We start from the raw sequence: 17,289 nt of genomic DNA, 5'->3' as shown, positions 1-17,289 counted from the left end.
GCTCAAAGGTGTTCTTTGCAAAAATGGGATAGCGATCGTAGTGCTTCCAAGGGGCACCTCGCAAAAAACCACAAGGAGGGTTAGAATTTTGTCAAGCTCAACGTTCTTGACCATACAAGATGTCAATGTAATTAATTGTTTGTTGTTCCATTTTCATGTTTCAAAAAAAAAAACATGCAAGTCTCCTTACATGGGGGAGTTTGCACAATCCTCCCCAATTTTTATAATAGGAGGGAACGTGCCATTCCCACGGCAGCGTGCAATTTTCAGTGCATTCATTAAGTGCGTTCTTAGTGTCAAAAATAAAAAAATGATAATGCTTACTCGCCGTGGGATTGAATGTCTCTCGTACATGCACTTCCTTGCATCAATGATGTTGGGCATCCTGCGAAGAGCCACGTGCCTTCAATCACCTATGCATGCAGATGCATGCATAGGTGATTGCATCTGGAGAGAGGCCCTCGCTTCGCATCGTTGAAAACAAATTAGAGCTTTTTGGCCATGCCCCCGTGGGACAAATCTGACAATTAATGCATTCCAAGAGTCCACACTCTAGATCACAGGAAGCATGATAATTTTTTGCAACAGTCCGTGACTAGTAATCTCATCATTAATTCTCTCATCCATGTCAACGTCTTTCATAAGACTACACACCTTCAATGTGAAAGCATAAGTGATTGCATTGGGACAATTGGACAGAGGCCTTCTCATGCTTTTGTGAGTCTGCTTGATGTTTTTCACGAGTATTGCTTCTTCCCTAGAGTTGTTAGTGGATTTGTTGCCTTTCTGTGGACATTGTAAGTGCACCACATTTGCCATACATATAAAGAAAAGCCCTGCTAAGAACAACCTGTTTCTGAATAGCTTGTGTGACTGACTAGCACTCTCATCATAAATTCTCTCACCCATGTCAGCATATTACGAAGTCTTTCAAGGTGCTAGCATAGGTGCTTGCTTCCATAGATGATTGCATTGGAGAAAGGCCTTCTGCTTGCATATGCTTAGAACAGCCTTGACGAGCTTCCTTGCCAACATCCTGCATCGATTTGAAGTGATTACCCATCTTGTAGTTTTTTTGTGAAGGTACCAAGAAAGAACAAAGGAAGCCGATCTCCTGTTTTCACTGAAAGGCTGTAATTTTGACGATTTCTTAGTTTGCGATGGGAAAGACGTCAGAGGGCCGAAACTATAGTTTAGAGAAGGAATAGCTGAATAGCTGCACGTCTTGACAAGTCGACTAATGAAGGTCATAAAAAAAGCGAGCAAGCACTTCTGGTCGGATGGTCGATGCCATGTGGATGAAGGATTCTTGCTTTGCATCTGTTGGAAACAACCTAGGGATTTCTGGCCCTGCTCTTGTTGCGCACATCTCGAATCAGCGCATTCCAAGAGATGCACATTCCAGATAGGAAGCTCCTCAACCACATTTTATACATATCGACCAAGACAATATTGCCAAACACGACATCTTTCTTCAATAGCCTCCGACTCACAATATACTTCTGAGGTTTTGTGCCCATATGAGCATCTTGTGTAGAGCCACATGCCTTCAAGGTACGTGCAAAGGTAATTGCATATGGAGAGAGGCCTTCGACTCGCAATTGCTGACTTTCCAAACAGAACATTAGACACCACAACATTGTGGTGAAGAGAGAGGAGAGAGAATGTGGGGATGAGCCGCCGCTCGTAATAAGTACCAAAAATTATTCTAACATAGCAGCAAGGTCTCTTTATGACTGCTAATGTAGCTTTGATAAGAAAACCACGCAAAATTTTTGTACAAAGGAAGCATGCAACAAGCCGGGAGCAATGCAAGGAAGCCAAGAAACTTGCAGTTGGCCATTACCCTGCAGGTATTGACAAGAATAATGAAGATGTTGCAAACGATGTGGGCAGGCCATGGACTGCCAAGCGCTGCCTGCGTTAAAAAATACGCACACTCATTCAGGCTGCCGAGTGTTGCTTGCGATTAAAAAAGCGCGTTGGTTTGATCTGTCTGCGATTAATAAAGCGAGCATGAGCCGTTAGAAAAGCTCTTCCACGTGGGTTAACGAGATTACCCTGTAGGTATTAACGAGAATAATGAAGATGCTGCAAACGACGTGGGCAGGCCATGGACTACCAAGCGCTACTTGCGATTAAAAAATCCTGAACGAGTGTTGCTTGCGATTAAAAAAGCATGCGCTGGTTTGATCTGTCTGCGATTATAAAGCCAGCATGAGCCGTTAGAAAAACTCTTCCACGTGGTTTAACCAGAGGCCACGGATTGGAAATAGGCTCCTATGCTAATGAAGTAACAAGAAGTAGTTTACAAAGGGATTATACCCTTAATAGAGCTCCCACCCTGCTTCACTCTCACCACCTCACACCCACCTTGTTGCATCAACTTCACACTTTGAAATGTGTGTAGAAATGGCCTCCTTTTATAGGCCAAAAGGACTGCCCTCTCTCATGAGAGGCAGCCATGTGTAGCCGCCCTTGTGTAGATAAGTCCAAATCGGACCCTCCAATCTGCCCATGTGTGGCCGCCCTTGAGAAGACAAGTCCGCTTTTGAATTTGGTCACCGGCCATTGAATTTGACCACCAGCCACCGGCCATTGACGTCCGACCACCGGCCAACCAGCCAACCGATTGATCATTTTTCGACCACTTTCCGATCGTCATCCGGTCATAATATTCTGGCGAAGGAAAAAAAAGTATCGGGGGCATCCGCCAAAGTTGTTCCTGAATTTTGGCCGCGTGAAAATTTTGGTTTCTGGCGAGTGATTTTCCTTCACGCACGATGGCTTCTCCTCATAATGGGGACCTTACAAATGTGCGTTTTGACCACATAAAATTACAAAGGGTAAATCAAGCTCCATACTTAACAGTTTCATCTATCCACCTCCTTATTTGACATGAAAGAATTGAGATGGGATCAATGGATAAGAGCCACCCGATACAATATTGTGAATTTTAAAAGAATTTGTAAGCTTTGCTAGAGTAGTCATGCCCCTATATTTGACACGGGCGAATCGGGACGTGATCAATGGTTGGGAGCATGAGGGCCATTTGATACACTATTGTAAATTCTAAAAGAATTTGTAAGCTCGCCCAGAATAGTCATGCCCTTGTCAAACAGAACAAGAAGAGAAGATAAATTTTTAACGTCGCAGGAACAATCCCAAGAGACCTATAAGATCTTTCCAACGGGGATTGAACTCAACTAAGGCTAGGTTTAAATGGGGCGGCGATAGGGAATTCCAAAGGTGCATATGTCCATTGTGGCAATCTCCAGTTGGGCCAAGATGAAGCTCCATTTTCTACAGCTGCCGCTCACTTTCAAAGTGAAACATGGAAGGTGGAGGCTTGAACTCGGCGATTTGCTCCTCAGCCTGGCACGTTACTACTCGGCTAGCACTGGAGCCTGTGCGGGGCTTGTCAAGAATGGAGGTAAAGGTGCTGAACGGGGAGGAAGGAGGCTCATGAAAAGTGCGTTCTTTGCAGCCCGGCTCGTATGAACCCGACCTAAGAAGAGAGACTTTAACCTCGCCGCACCGTGGATTGTAGTCTGGTCCGGCAGGCAACGGGAAACGGCCGGTTTGAAAGAGCGGGACACTTCAATTCGAAGTGTTTTCGCGGGAAAGTTGCAGCAACAGAGACCAGCTCGCAGAGCAAAAGGAAAAGAGAGCAGAGCAGGGGAGAACAGAGCGCAAAACAGGGTTTCGCCAGCATGTTCTATTCCCATTTCATCTTGGCCAGAAAGGGCCCCCTCGGAATCATTTGGATTGCTGCTCATCTTCAAGGCAAGCTACGTAAGAATCAAGTCACGGAAACGAACATCTCCGCCTCCGTTGGTACGATTTCTTTTCTCTTACCTCTGTTCTGTCCCAATTCAATACTTCTGCGCGTGCCTGGTTTTCTGTAGCAGACTCAATAATGGGCTATTTTTTGTAATGAAAGCAACGAGAGAAGAGGTTTGGGCAGAAAAATCTCTGCATGTATCTTGCCCAAGTCTGCGCTACTTTATTTGGATGCCATCAAGTTCAAAATTAAGTTGTTGCTCTTCATTCCTTCAAATTGGAGAGAAAACTGTAGCTTTTCACAATCATAGCATTGTCATACACTTCTAAGCATCATAGATCACTCTTAGTGCCATTAATTTCTTCTTATCTTTGTACTGAGGCCTTCATTGAGCTGCTTTGCATTTTACTCAGTTAGTAAACTTGGCTCATATCAAAGTATCTGACCTGATGCGTCCTTTGTCAGATTCCATTTTGTTTCCCGATGTTCCTATAGCACTTCGTCTCTCTGGGCATCTGCTTCTAGGGGTTGTTCGCATATATTCACGCAAGGTGAATTACCTCTACCATGATTGCAGTGAGGCGTTGGTTAAGATCAAGCAGGCCTTTCACTGCAGCAGCGTTGATCTTCCCCCAGAAGCATCAAAGGTAGCCTTTCACTCCATCACTCTCCGAGAAAACTTCGATTTGGATGAACTGGAGGCCTCTTTCAAGTGGGATAAGATTCACACATTATCAGGGTATGTGGCTATTTTTCTCACATTGCAAGTTGCACATGCAAATGTCAGAAAGTGACCTGGGAAGTATGTTTATGAAGGGAATCTATGGACGATCATGTTTCTGCACGTGACTTGATAACACTACAGGACGAAAAGCAAGAGCATTTCCGCGGATCTCTTTTTGATCTGGATGGTACTCTCTGCGGCCACAACTAATTTTTTGATGTGATCCTTTTAGGGCCTTATCATTTGGGTGATGTCACAGAGAGATTCCCAGGCAGTTCGGATCCTTATTCTATTCTGTTCGAAAGTAACAAGGTTTTGCTTCTAATCTGGGACTACGAACTTGTTCAAAGATGATCCTCCTCATCTAATTGAAGTTAATGGAATTCTCAGGAACATGCTGAGGAGCCATTGCATGCATCCAGCCAGGTGCTACTCCACCAGGAAATTGGAGTCTTAGTTCTGGAAGAGGAGTATGGATGCTTTAGGCTGATGTTTCTTTTTCGAGTTGGATCTAATACAGGTTAATGTAAGCCATCAAGTGTTTTTTCAGGGTTCTTCCTCCTTTCCCAGTGGATGAGGAGATGGAATTGGATAGGGAGGAAGTAATGCACACAGATCAGGGTGTGCCTTTGTCTGTAGGGGAGAAAGGGAAGAGCTCTGTTTTTCATCCCCAAAGCATTCCTGACATTGAAAAATTGCGTGCTGCACCAGAGCGAAAGGGGCCAGAACCTTTCTTTATGGAACTACTGGAGGAGCAGCTCCCAAGTAGCAACACACCACTGAAACCTTCACAAGATAATGGGAATTTGGACGAATTGGGTTTCCGTGATGTTGAGGTGACACCTGGTCTTCATGAGACTTCTCTATCAAGTGGACCCTCACCAATCATTGGTGGCGAGTATGATAAATACTCTGGAAATGAAGATGTACTGGGTGAAATCTTGGGTAAAGTTTTGTGTGATAGTCTCCTGTACATTGTTCACCCTTTTGTCTCTCTTTCTCAATTAAAGACTTGACCATTTCTCTTTAGGAGGGAGGACACCTGCATTCAAAGTTGCCAGCCCTTCTGGAGTTGTCCAAGAGTCCGCCCAACAGAAACGAAAACGCAGAAAAAGGAAACCATTCTTTGATGACAACCCTAGCTTATCAAGCATGTGTGTTGATATGCCAGCATGTTTTTACATGGAGAGCAATGAACTGGTCAGTCTGGTGTTCATGAAATTTTCTTCTTTTGATAGGTCAATGAAAAAGCAACTTGCTGGAGCTAGTGACCTACTTAGACAACGCAGTAAAATACTACGAATGGACTGCGAAGTACGAGGCTTTGGCATGCCAAGCCTTCCAGGCGAGTTTTTTTTTGCATGCATCCTTAGAAAAGATTAATTTTAGCTTAATAAAGAGTCATATATATACATATACATATATATGTATATATACACACATACAGACATCTACACACACACACACACACACACACACACACACACACACACACACAAAGCTGCTACAGGTATGATTGCATGTTGATCATAGTATTAACATCCGTCTTCTATCACTCGCCTCTTGAAGCGGTGAGATACGAGTTGAATGGTGTGGATTTTGCTTTGCTCTTTTCTGCAGGTATGAGTGGTCCTCTCAGGGACCTCTATAGCTGTTTCACAGGCCTTCCTTCTGAAGCACAGAGATGCACTTCACGGATAAATGAGGAGACCTATACTCAATTTTATGAGGATAGGGTCAGGGACCCTGAAGCTGAGTTTCCAGTTGGTGATAAAGATCCTCTACATAATTCAGAGGCCCCTGTGTATTCTCATCATAGCTCTCCTCAATATATAACACAACAAATTTCTGCCAATAATGTATGAATTGGAGATAAGATTTTCCAGTTGATCATTTGGTTTCGATGCTCTTTCCTGTTATTTAAATCTCATGTCATCAAGGCTTATCGGATTGTTGGTGTAATCAGGCAGAGGAAAATGGCATGGACACTCAAGAGTCACAAATTCCATGTGTTAGTGGAGCTGCTGCTGGGCAACAAGATGAGTTCATAGCAGAAGTTGAGATTGGACAGCACATGGTAGATGCAGGAGACACCCTTACTAGTGTATGTTGTCCTCCAGAAGCATCTGGGCAGGCTGACGATATGATTGTCCATTCTGAAGCATTTGCAACACAAGCCTCAAGTAAAGGAGCTAAGCATACTACACCAGTATCTTCTCCAGAATTGACACATACTCCTGCTCGAACATTGAATGTGAGTGCACATGGTAATGATGGTGTACCGAAGCTGGATTTTCTTGAGGCAACCAGAGACAACGGTATGTGCTTTTCGAGTAGATTAGCTTTCAGTCGAATATAGTACAAAGTTTTCACAGCTTTGTTCCCTGCTCATTCAGGAGCTGAGGATCCTTTCATCAATGAGACAGAGACTAACTCACATAAGAAAGAGAAGCTTTCACACAATAGCTATGGGTGGTCAGTGAGAACCAAGTCTGTGGCCAAGTACCTGAAGTCAATCTTTGAGAAGATGGAAGCAACATCTGGTGGCTCTCAGCCTGTTCAAGTGAGCTTGGATTCTCTTCTGAATGGCCGACCGCGAAAAGAAGCTGCCCGCCTCTACTTTGAGACACTGGCAAGTATCATATCGTTTATTTCTCATGAATCCTGGGTGTTAATAGTGCTGAAGGTTGGCTCTTGTTTCAAGTGCTTGTCACCAAAATCTATGCTTGATGTGTAGTTTTCTCTCCTTGTGTGCACTTGGCTATCTAACATTTATCCTTTAACTTGCTTTCCATATCTGCATGATTGGTTGCAGGTGTTGAAATCTCGAGACTACATAGATGTGGAGCAAAAAGCTGGGTTTGCAGAGATTATGCTCTCTTCTACTCCCCTCCTAAGAAAAGACATCCTTTGAAGAGGGTTTTTGTATTGCCATTTTGCATCATTCGTTATAGCACTGTGGATATTAAGTGCAAGATTGGAAGACCATTGCATTAGGCATGGTCGCAAGAAGGCGGAGTCATACAGCGATTCCGCCATTGAGAATATGGAGAGGGAGCTACGTATGGAAACCTTGGATTATCTAGCATTCTTATGGCCTTCCCTTTCCATCTCTTCCATCCATAGTAGTTATTATATTTGTATAATCAATGTCATAAAAGTAATTACATCTGTATAATCACAATGCCATAATAGTTATTAAATGAGTATATTTTCTACGCAAAGCACAGAGATGGGTCAGAAATCCGCATTGTATAATGGTGGGGCAAGGATTCTGATGGATATATATTTATATGCAAACAATTGAAATGCAACCATCTTGATTTTGTTGTTGACATCTAATCCTTGTTATAAGGACTCTTTGCTTTGATTCCACACTTTCTTTTGCACCATGTATGTAAGTATTAAGTCACTAATCTTCTTTAGCTTTCTAATTATAATCGAATTTGTCTGTGTCATGGACCCACTTAGAACGTCAAATGGGCAAATTCCTTTCAGAGTCCTTTGTATCACCTCATCTTCATTATCAAAGAACTCTACATCCCCATTCTATTAAACGTTGTATTTGATAGGAATGCAAGGAAATGTCAAGGGTAGGCTCATAATTAAAGAACACTTATAGAAAATGTTTGGAAGATGTACATTTAAACTTTTCTACTTTAGGTAACATATAAATGTCTATTCAAAGTTAAATGGGCTGAAGTTCTGTCACATCTGCCTAATTGGCAAGCAAAGGTCCACAAGGGATCAATTTCACCAATAAATGATTGCTTGCTTATGGCTAATAGTAGGAAAGGTTACACACCTTTTGTTAGCACATCGGGCTGAGGAGGAAAAGAGCAGCATCCATGAGTGCACTCTAATCAATTAGGTTCCAAGATGGACAGCATGGACTTATAAAGCGAATTTAGAGACCAAAGTGAGTAATTACAAGTTCACATGAGTATCGCAATTCATCAACTAGCCTTGCTTGGTGGGCCTTTGCCGTACATAATCTGACAGATTTTTTGGAGCGCAACTGGTTACTTGGTTAGTCGGGAGTGATTGTTGTTGCCTTGGGTTTTGTTATGGTGACACAAGAAAATGAGTAGAACTTATTGATAGGCACCAATAATAGCTCAACTTGGGACTTGATGAGTATTGGGAAGAAGAAGTTGTGTCTCGAAGTGCTCCATATACGACAAAGAGCTACTAAAGAGAGTAATTGAATTGAGCAAATGGATTGCAACTTAACTTACTTTGGTAATTATTTACAGATTGCACCATTCAACCTAGTAATATCGACCATTTAGTCTTTAAATCGTGGAACCATCTTTCAGACACACATCTTATACTCAAAGTCAATTAATAGAGTATAAGAAATGAACTACACTACCAACTTGATAATTGTATACGAATGTCATCCAATTGTGCAAGCCGACGGACAATGTTTGAGTCAAGCTACAAAAAAGCAATGTGAATAGTTAAACATATCGACTTGCAATGAAACGTCACAGACGGAAACTGCAAAGTATGTTGTGCACGTCATGTAGAGGTGTCATACAAAAGTATGGTGGAGAGCTGGCATTGTGGTCTCTCCAAAAATTATAAGAAACGGAAGACGTGTCTTGTCCCGTAGCATTTATGTGTTGCGCCAAGCAAACACGTAGTCATGGGGTGTTGGATACAGATCACGAACCTTGTAGTGTTGTTGAGTTGAAGTCGCGCTTGTGCAATTGAAACGTCCACTGTTGTGAATATATGTCCTCCTTGTCAGACACAAAACACACGTTAAGACAAATAGAAAAGATGCAGGATATAGATTAAACTTAAAGAGAAGTAGAGCTATAGACGTATTGGACTCCTACATAGTGCGAGAAGTGTCCTCGCTTTGCATCTTAAAACCAATGAGCCAGAGATTCGTGGCCCACAGTCCTTGTTAGGCATATCCCGCACTCAATGCATTTCAAGAGACGACATTTCAGAAGGCAATGCCATATGCCTTCAAGGGGATTTGACATATGGCCAAAGCATTGCGAAGATTAACGAGACCTTTCCCTCGAGTCCCTTGACTAGAAATCTCCTTGTGTTTAATTTTTCCATGTATGTGTGTTAGGGTGGTAGAAGGTGACCTTCTCGTACTGTGGGACCATCAATGTGCTTGGTCGGCTTTTGGCTGGAGAACAAATACATCCTTCAAGAGAACGGCAGCGTTTCCTTCAGCAAGGTCTCCTATGGCAAATTCGCAGTGGTGATGGAGCAAGGGCGGTCCCTTGTCTTACAAGGTGGTGGTCTTCTCATCCATAGACGAGAACAACATGACAGTCGCCTCTATCCACTACCCTTCTCGCTGCACGGGCATCACCTTGACATACAACAGTGAAGGGGGAGTTGTGATCTTTCAATAGAAGCGCAGCAGCAGAACGTCTAAATGCTACAACTCCTTCAATATTTCTGTAGGATCCAATGACAACAACATTGACATTTTCTTCAGGCTCGATTGCATTGCCAACAGTCTCATAGCATCATTAGAAAAATGTGTTGAATAGGCCTGCGAAGGCAATGAGTTTTGGTGATTCGACCCAGATTAGGCCAATTGATCACCGATTGAAATCTGATTCTTCTGTTTCAGTAGCACTAGAACAGATCTCTGCCATGGGTTGACCGCACAAAATATCTGATCTTTGAGAGAGCTCATCATGTCGGCAAGCATCCGAAGTACCTTCCAGCTTGATGATTTGTGAAATATAAGCAGGGTTCGAAAGGTCTCCGATACTCTTTTCCGGTTCTACCCATCTTGCTGCTGCACGGGCAAACTGCGTGGAAAAGAACTGGTGTGAATCTTGATCAGAATTAGGCATGGGGACCTGATACATATCATTTGCATGAACATTGAAGGATGGCTGAGGGCACAGGATTGTTGAATCTGCATGAGCTATACTTGGAGTGGCGGACTAGTTGCGCCTGCAGAAACGAGTTGAGTAAGGTAGTTGAAGCTGGACATATTGTTCAGCTGGCCATTGGGTCTTGTTGCACATAAAGCTGCTATGATCGCTACGCGGAGAAGGCGCAGGTAGGCTTATAATTAGGTATTGATGCTTCACTACAAAAGAAGGCCAATTCCAATATGCCGATGGGGCAAACAGTGAAATTGTCGACCTTGTATTGTTGGAATGAATAGGGAGGAGCTTGGCCTATAGACTCTATGTTACTGAAGAATGCTCTCGTCATGTCGACGAGGTAGGCTTTTCTTCATGGCTCTTCGCTTTCATGTGAATAGGTATAAGGTGCCACTATCATAGATGCCACTTCCAACACCAAAGATGGGAGTTGCTCCAACACCATAGATGGGCGTTGCCACTTTCAGCACCATAGATCAGAGGATGAGAAGGCAATAGGGTCTGCGTTTGATGGTTCCATTAAAGCTCATGCGCGAGCAAAGCCATCATCACCTTCATAGCCTACTCTCTCTCTCTCTCTCTCTCTCTCTCTCTCTCTCTCTCTCTCTCACACACACACACACACACACACACACACACACAAAAGACAAACCTGTAGACAAAGCTACGAGCTGCTTCTGCGAACTGCTTGTGGAAGTGCCTCTGAGAGCAATCGAGCAACGTAGACTGCTTTTTTTTATTTTATTCACTTGGTAGCTTTTTACGCGCATATTTTTTTTATTTAGAGCTTTTCATTGCAGCGATGTTTTTTTTGAATTTTAAATCCACTGCCACGTGGTAGCTTCTGCGTTCAGATAGTAAAGAAAAGGATGATTGCATTGAGAAAAGAAACTAGAGTGCTTCGTTAGCCTGCATAACTGGAAACAACGATGTTGTACTGGTGTAACGGTACAAGTCTTCAAGGCGATTGCAATTAGAGAGAGCTTCCCTGTGGTATCTGCATGTAATTACTATTTTGTTCTCATCAAATCATTGAAGAAGAGAGTGAGTGGCGCTTATTTTTTTTCTTTCGACACATCTTGTTAGCCTAAGTGAGTAGAAGTCACTTATACATATAGGAATGTATTTACATCCGTAAAGAAGAATGTAGAAATGAAAGGAGAGAGAGAGAGAGAGAGAGAGAGAGAGAGAGATTATTTGTTTTGCACAAATCTTGTGAAGAGTATGCCAAAAAGTTGATGAATTAAGAATGGAACTAAGCAAACAAGAGTTGGAAAGACTTTGAATGTAGCATGCAGTGACTGATTTACAATGAAATGGACAAAACTTCTGGGGAGAAGAGGAGGAGGACTAGGTAACAACACATATCAGTGGGAGTTTTTGATGTAGGAAGAAAGGCCTATATCAGTAAGATGCTCTCCAAAGGTGCGCGTGTGGCTAACTGGCTGACAGAAAAGTAGCGCAAAACGAATTGTTTAGTTGACTACAGGTGGTTGGGGACCACATTAGAGTAATTTAATTCTATAGTCTCGAGTAGGCCGAGCACGTCCGCAATCTGCACGAACAACATACAATGGTGTTTTGTGGAGCAACTAGCCAGCACGGCGATGTCGATGGTGATTTGTCGACCGAGTGTATTCCAAGTGATGTAATGTGGATGCCATGGGGTAGGTGGTTGAACTGGCCATGGAATGAACTCACTCCATTTATGCATGTAGTGTTCGAGCACCCGCTCTTGCAAATTTGGGTAAAGATAGTATTGCAACAAATTACGGCTGCTGCTCAATCAGATTAGCTGGAATTGGCCTATCCATTCTAAACTGAAAAGAAAAAGCATTTAAATCAAAGCAGTTTATAAGTTGTCATGTCTGTCATAGTTTGAATGGAAACAAAAAGACATTGTTGTAGCCAATGATCAAAGTTATATGACAAAGACAGTGAACAAAACAATGAAATAAAGACGGCAGAAGTTCGCAACTATGTTTTCTTGTGTTTTTTCAAAAAATAATATTTTATCAACCTTGGTGGATGTCCAGAACAAACGTTATAACCTAATGCAGTTGTTGTTTTGTGTTGTTTAATATAGAAATGTTCTAAGTTTCTAGCTTTATGTATATTGGTACTAGTGCTAAAGTGGTAATTTCAAAATTGTCCTCAAAAGGACTATGTGCCTGCATGTCCGCTCGCATTCTCTTCGAAGGATTGCGCTTGTGCTGGCCAATGCATTTATGGATGTTATTCATAACTCCGATATATCTCCTATCATTTTTCGTGGATCGTATATTGTAGACTATGTATTCTTCCCGCGACGTTGCTTTTTTTGGGGTGGAAGGCCGATGCTTGTCTCTGGTTGTTGATGAGTGTCTAAATCTGCAGTCCATGCAGTTTGGTTAGGTCAATAAAAAAATGACGGTGCTACGGAGAAATGAATGGAAGCTAGTGATACTTGTTATCCATACTTGCCTTGGTCTATTGCAACTGGCTCGTATAGGGAGGCTGGTTGGCTGTAATTTACTACCTTGTGTTCGTTGTAGTGCCATGCTATCTTCTGGATTGTGATAGGTGGATTAGTTGCGTCGTGCGTGTGGTTTTCCGAAGTCATGAAATTTGTCAAGATAGCGGCACAATTTTCTTGAGTAGCTTTTGAAAGTTCAACCAAATCAATGTTGTAACCAAACCGCAGCTGCTCCATCGTGTACAATGTAATTCCTTCAGGTTTTGTGTTGAGGAGTTGTTGTGCTTCGACATTATGCAACATACCCTCATCATCCTTGTACTGGATATCAAGCTCTTCAAGTATTTACTTCATGAGACCTGCAGAGTTAGCCAATCTCATCTTCTTAGTTGTGAGGTAAAATCTCTTAGGTTTTATCATTGGTTGCGTTTCCTTTGCATTATTCGTGTATTGCTTGAAGAGCTGCACAGTAAGAGGAGTCATTGATTCGCATGTGTATATATAGGCAGAAGCAAGATCAGACAAGCGTGCAAAACGTACCGTGTTGTGATCCATTGTTTGATTCAGTTTCCTGCACGTAAAAATAATTATTTTGATGGTCTCTTACAGTATTTCTGAAGCATAAGATCTGTCAAACGTTTAAACACAAATGAATGAAGTGAAAAAGGGAAGAGCAGTAAATTTACAAAAGGTGGATCAGAGTGAGTAGGGGTGATAGGGAAGATGTCTCAGCAATGCAACATATTGAACATGACAAGTCGACAGAAGAGAAGATAAACAGTTGAACAAAAATTTCTCCTTTATATACAAGGCAATTGCAAGCCGATTCAATCAGTTTAATAGAAAGAGGAATTGATACTGGAGAGGGGAAAGGAAACTTTCACGTTTAGATGGTCAAAAATCTAGATGGTGTGAACATCTCTGGCGTAGGGAGCTGTAGTAAATGTAGCCGGGTTTGCTCAGTGACGCATGATAGCATCACGTATAGAAGGCCAGGGGTGAAAACTTCTTTTACAATGAGCGAGACGTTGGTGTTGATTGTTGCGCCTTGGGACTTGTGTCCAGTCATAGCATAGGCGAGAACTATTGGGAATGTGGATTTATGGTACCACTGGCCATTGAATGTCCGCCTACTATGCTTTGACCGTCGAAGTGTAAGTTCCTGTTTGGATGTGTCCAGTGTGACTTTGATTGCTTTGACGCCTCCTTCTTCATCTTGGAGGATTTCGTCTACACGACATATTGATCCATTGGCTTCTTCAATTGTTAAGTCTATGTTCTCTGTTATCAGCACCTTTGCTCCTTCTTCTATTCTGTCAATTGCGTGGAAGTCGTGATCTTCACGCCATGCTTGGAGCTCAGGGACATTGCGTGCATTCGTCTTGAGGCCGATTTGGATGATGTGACTATGCTGATGGAAGCGTTCCAAGAGAAGGTTATTATAATATCGAACGTCACTCTTGTGTGTGAAAATGATTGTCATGTTCCTATCCATGTGTTGCTCTATTTGATCCTGCTTCATGATGCAATCACCGAGCGCATCGTGGATCTCTTTCTTTGTGGGGAGTCTGACTCTTATTGTATTATCGGAACTCCATGAAAGAGATATCTTTTGCATGGCGCACTGAGCAAGACATAATGTACGTAGTAGCAGTGGACCAATAAGTGGAGCTTGTGATGTGGCATGAGTAGCACTGATCACTTTGATGCCTGCATATTGGCGGCAACTGTGCTAAATCACTGAACAAGAAGACCTTTTTATCTTTGAATGAGTCTAGCAGTGTGCCGTTGGTGACATTCACAATTTGTTGTACTATGAGATCAAAAGTTTGCTTTGTTAACATAGAAATCTCGTCTATGATAATCGTGTCTGCTTCTTTAATACTCACGTATCTGTCATCAGTTTTGGAGATTGACAGGGGATACTGTTGTGTGCGCACTGGTATCTTGAATTGGTAATGGTCAGTTGTTGCGATGCTACTTAACCTCGTGGCTGCTGCACCAGTCGAAGCAGCGAGTGTGACAGTTTTCCCTTGCATTATGAGTTGGCTTGTGATGTATCTTATGAGAAATCTTTTGCCACTCCCAGGAGTGCCTTTGATCACATGCAGTCCACCCTTTGCTGATGTGAGCTTCTTGTAGATCTCTGCTTGTTCAGATGTCAGTGACGCCTTTTGGACGTTTTGAAGCTCGTTCAGAAGGGCAGAGATACGAGATGACGTGTCCTGTTGCTCGTAGTCTGTTTGCACATCTGGAGATTGAAATGAGGCAGCCTTTGTTGAGGATGTCTTTTGTAGTATCATGTTGTGAAATTGGTGTGTTTGATCTGTCGTGAGCATATTTCGTTGTGTGTACTCTGTGATGTACATCTCAAGGTCCTCATCTGTCAGTATCAAACTTCTAAGTTTGCACTCAAGATAGTATGACCTAGACGTGTTCTCCGGTGAGAGTAGACGGGATTTGTTTCTGAAGGTGATGCTCTTTAGCAACATGTTATAAAAGAAAGCCTCTGGATGATGCCCTGGGTGAAATTCTGTGAAACGGACCAGTCGGTGTTGCCGCTGCAGCGATTGGCTGTAGGTATTCTCCTCTAAAATACTTTTTTTCCTTTCTTTTCCCTTCGTCACTATGTAGTTCTTGTGGAAGTCGTAGAATGTAAGCTTCTCAAGAGTTTGTGGTCGTGCACAATACAGATCAACAGGGTGTAACACGATATCATTGTTGTGAGAAATGATTCGTTGTCGTAGTACCGGGGGTGATGAGCCGACATATTGGACGCTATCACTCTTTGAAATGATTGGGATTTGTAAAAAATTTAATGCCACTTCTGTTGCTGAGATAGGTTTCGACATTAAAGAGGCTGAGATCAGCTTCAATTTTACAGTGTCAAGGCCACCTAGGCCTAAGCACTGTGCATCTTCTGAGCGGATGTTGAGATGGCCCATTGGTTTAGTTTTGAGTGCATACTTCAAGAGGTAGTAGGACAACGATGAATTGGTGACCCACTGTATATTCATATGTGCACCCCATAGCAAAAGCAGTGTAGGGTGGTATGGTACGACATTTCTGTCTTCATGTCGGGGCCTAAAGTATCGCCATCTGTGATTTTGTTCGTTGAAGATTGGGTTTGGATTTGGCTGCACATAAAATGGAAACCCGTGTTTACATACTCCATCTCTTTGACCGTGGTAACAACTTGCACGACACTTGTGAAGTTGTTTCTTGAGTACGAGTTCTCGGAGCCGGCTTACTTCTGGCAAAACCACAGAGCCAGTTTTTGTCGGGATGTATGCAGCTATTTCAGCAGATAGTTGCTCTTTGTCTTCTTCATGCATCCACAGCATGACATGAGCATGCAATGATCCTCTATTTTGGACCTCATATCTAACCAAGTGATGTTGCACACGGCCCAACACACCTTTCGTAAGTATATATTTCGACATAAGCATTTGGAACTTAGAGTGGAAGGTGAGGGCGCATTCTACTGGGTAGTCTGTCCAAGTGAAGGAGGCATTTAACTGACGGGCAATTAGCTCGACCGTGTCAATCTCAGGCCATCTTGTGTCTTTGACCTCATCAGCAGTGAAAGTCAAGAAGAAATCAGGCATTCCCCATTCGTCCACCATTGTTATCAAGTCCTTTAGGTTCTTGCGGTGCCACGAGCAGGAACCTGGCATGCTGGAAGGGGTGCTGTATCGAACCACATGTCTCACAGTATCTTCATCAGTTGCTGTACGATTGGCCCTCTTGTAGTTGTCAATGTCCTTTTGCAACAAGCTCGTGTGTGTATTGTTAGCCAACATAAGTGTCTGCTTTAGTTGGTACATTATGAGCAGGTATGGCTTGTACAGGGTGTAAACAGAGAACAGAGTCGATGCACGTATCTTTATATATATACTGAAGTTGATTTTACCATCATACTGGCCTTTCCCAAAAGGAAACAGGAATGGAAACGCTGCTGTCTCTATTGTGATGTTGTTCACAGAGCTTGATGCGGCAGGCATGCCGTTGGGCTTGAAAGTAACTTTTCTCTCAAGCAATTTTTGACGGTCACGGAGCTGCAGAGAAGCTTGATGCGGCAGGCATGCCGTTGGGCTTGAAAGTAACTTTTTCTCAAGCAATTGTTGACGGTCACGGAACTACAGAGAAGCAAATTCGTAAGTATCGCTAGCGGTGAATGCTCTTCTCCTGGCTGATTCAACGATGTTTTCGATGATACCAAACATCAAACTTGTGTCAAGCTGCGCCATCAGTGCAAACGGTGCCTTATCTTGCTGTTGGTGAATGATCTTGCTCACACTATCTTGACTTAGTATGTAGAGGCCAAGCTTCTTATTCGATCGTTCAACCATCAACATGTACTTCTGTAGTACGAAGTTGTTCTCAAGATTGAATGCAAGTATGTCTTCCACTTATGATGTAGCTAGATCTTACTCTGTGAAGGTTG

General features: G+C 42.8%; 2 protein-coding genes across 2 annotated transcripts; one reads left to right on the top strand and one right to left on the bottom strand.

Annotated features, from left to right (window-relative positions):
- The first annotated feature begins 3,255 nt into the window (after positions 1-3,255).
- Positions 3,256-7,844, top strand: LOC147426779 (sister chromatid cohesion 1 protein 3-like). The gene is made up of 12 exons (XM_086498123.1): positions 3,256-3,837; positions 4,250-4,523; positions 4,601-4,695; positions 4,768-4,820; positions 4,899-4,978; positions 5,059-5,453; positions 5,539-5,662; positions 5,747-5,853; positions 6,129-6,367; positions 6,475-6,826; positions 6,905-7,140; positions 7,324-7,844. Exons 1-12 carry the CDS (start codon positions 3,714-3,716, stop codon positions 7,420-7,422), a joined length of 2,178 nt encoding a protein of 725 aa, XP_086354249.1. The 5' UTR covers positions 3,256-3,713; the 3' UTR covers positions 7,423-7,844.
- Positions 7,845-13,728: 5,884 nt separating this feature from the next.
- LOC147426778 (uncharacterized) lies at positions 13,729-17,194 on the bottom strand. The gene is made up of 5 exons (XM_086498241.1): positions 17,045-17,194; positions 16,094-16,981; positions 15,241-15,979; positions 14,597-15,093; positions 13,729-14,466 (listed from the first exon to the last, which is right to left on the bottom strand). Exons 1-5 carry the CDS (start codon positions 17,192-17,194, stop codon positions 13,729-13,731), a joined length of 3,012 nt encoding a protein of 1,003 aa, XP_086354367.1.
- Positions 17,195-17,289: the final 95 nt, after the last annotated feature.

Source organism: Adiantum capillus-veneris, chromosome 24, assembly GCF_014529385.1.
Source record: "Adiantum capillus-veneris isolate H3 chromosome 24, ASM1452938v2, whole genome shotgun sequence".
NCBI classification, from domain to species: Eukaryota; Viridiplantae; Streptophyta; class Polypodiopsida; order Polypodiales; family Pteridaceae; genus Adiantum; species Adiantum capillus-veneris.
This window is presented reverse-complemented; position numbering and strand designations above follow the sequence as displayed.

Excerpts from the sequence above, each read along its gene's own strand:
- LOC147426779 (XM_086498123.1), top strand. The coding sequence starts at position 3,714 with ATGTTCTATTCCCATTTCATCTTGGCCAGAAAGGGCCCCCTCGGAATC. Across the intron at positions 5,663-5,746 it reads AACCCTAGCTTATCAAGCAT|GTCAATGAAAAAGCAACTTG; the intron begins GTGTGTTGATAT and ends TTCTTTTGATAG. Across the intron at positions 5,854-6,128 it reads TGGCATGCCAAGCCTTCCAG|GTATGAGTGGTCCTCTCAGG; the intron begins GCGAGTTTTTTT and ends TCTTTTCTGCAG.
- LOC147426778 (XM_086498241.1), bottom strand. The coding sequence starts at position 17,194 with ATGGTTGAACGATCGAATAAGAAGCTTGGCCTCTACATACTAAGTCAA. Across the intron at positions 16,982-17,044 it reads TTGGTATCATCGAAAACATC|TTCCGTGACCGTCAACAATT; the intron begins GTTGAATCAGCC and ends GCTTCTCTGTAG. Across the intron at positions 14,467-14,596 it reads ACTCATTCAAAGATAAAAAG|TGCGCCATGCAAAAGATATC; the intron begins GTCTTCTTGTTC and ends TGTCTTGCTCAG.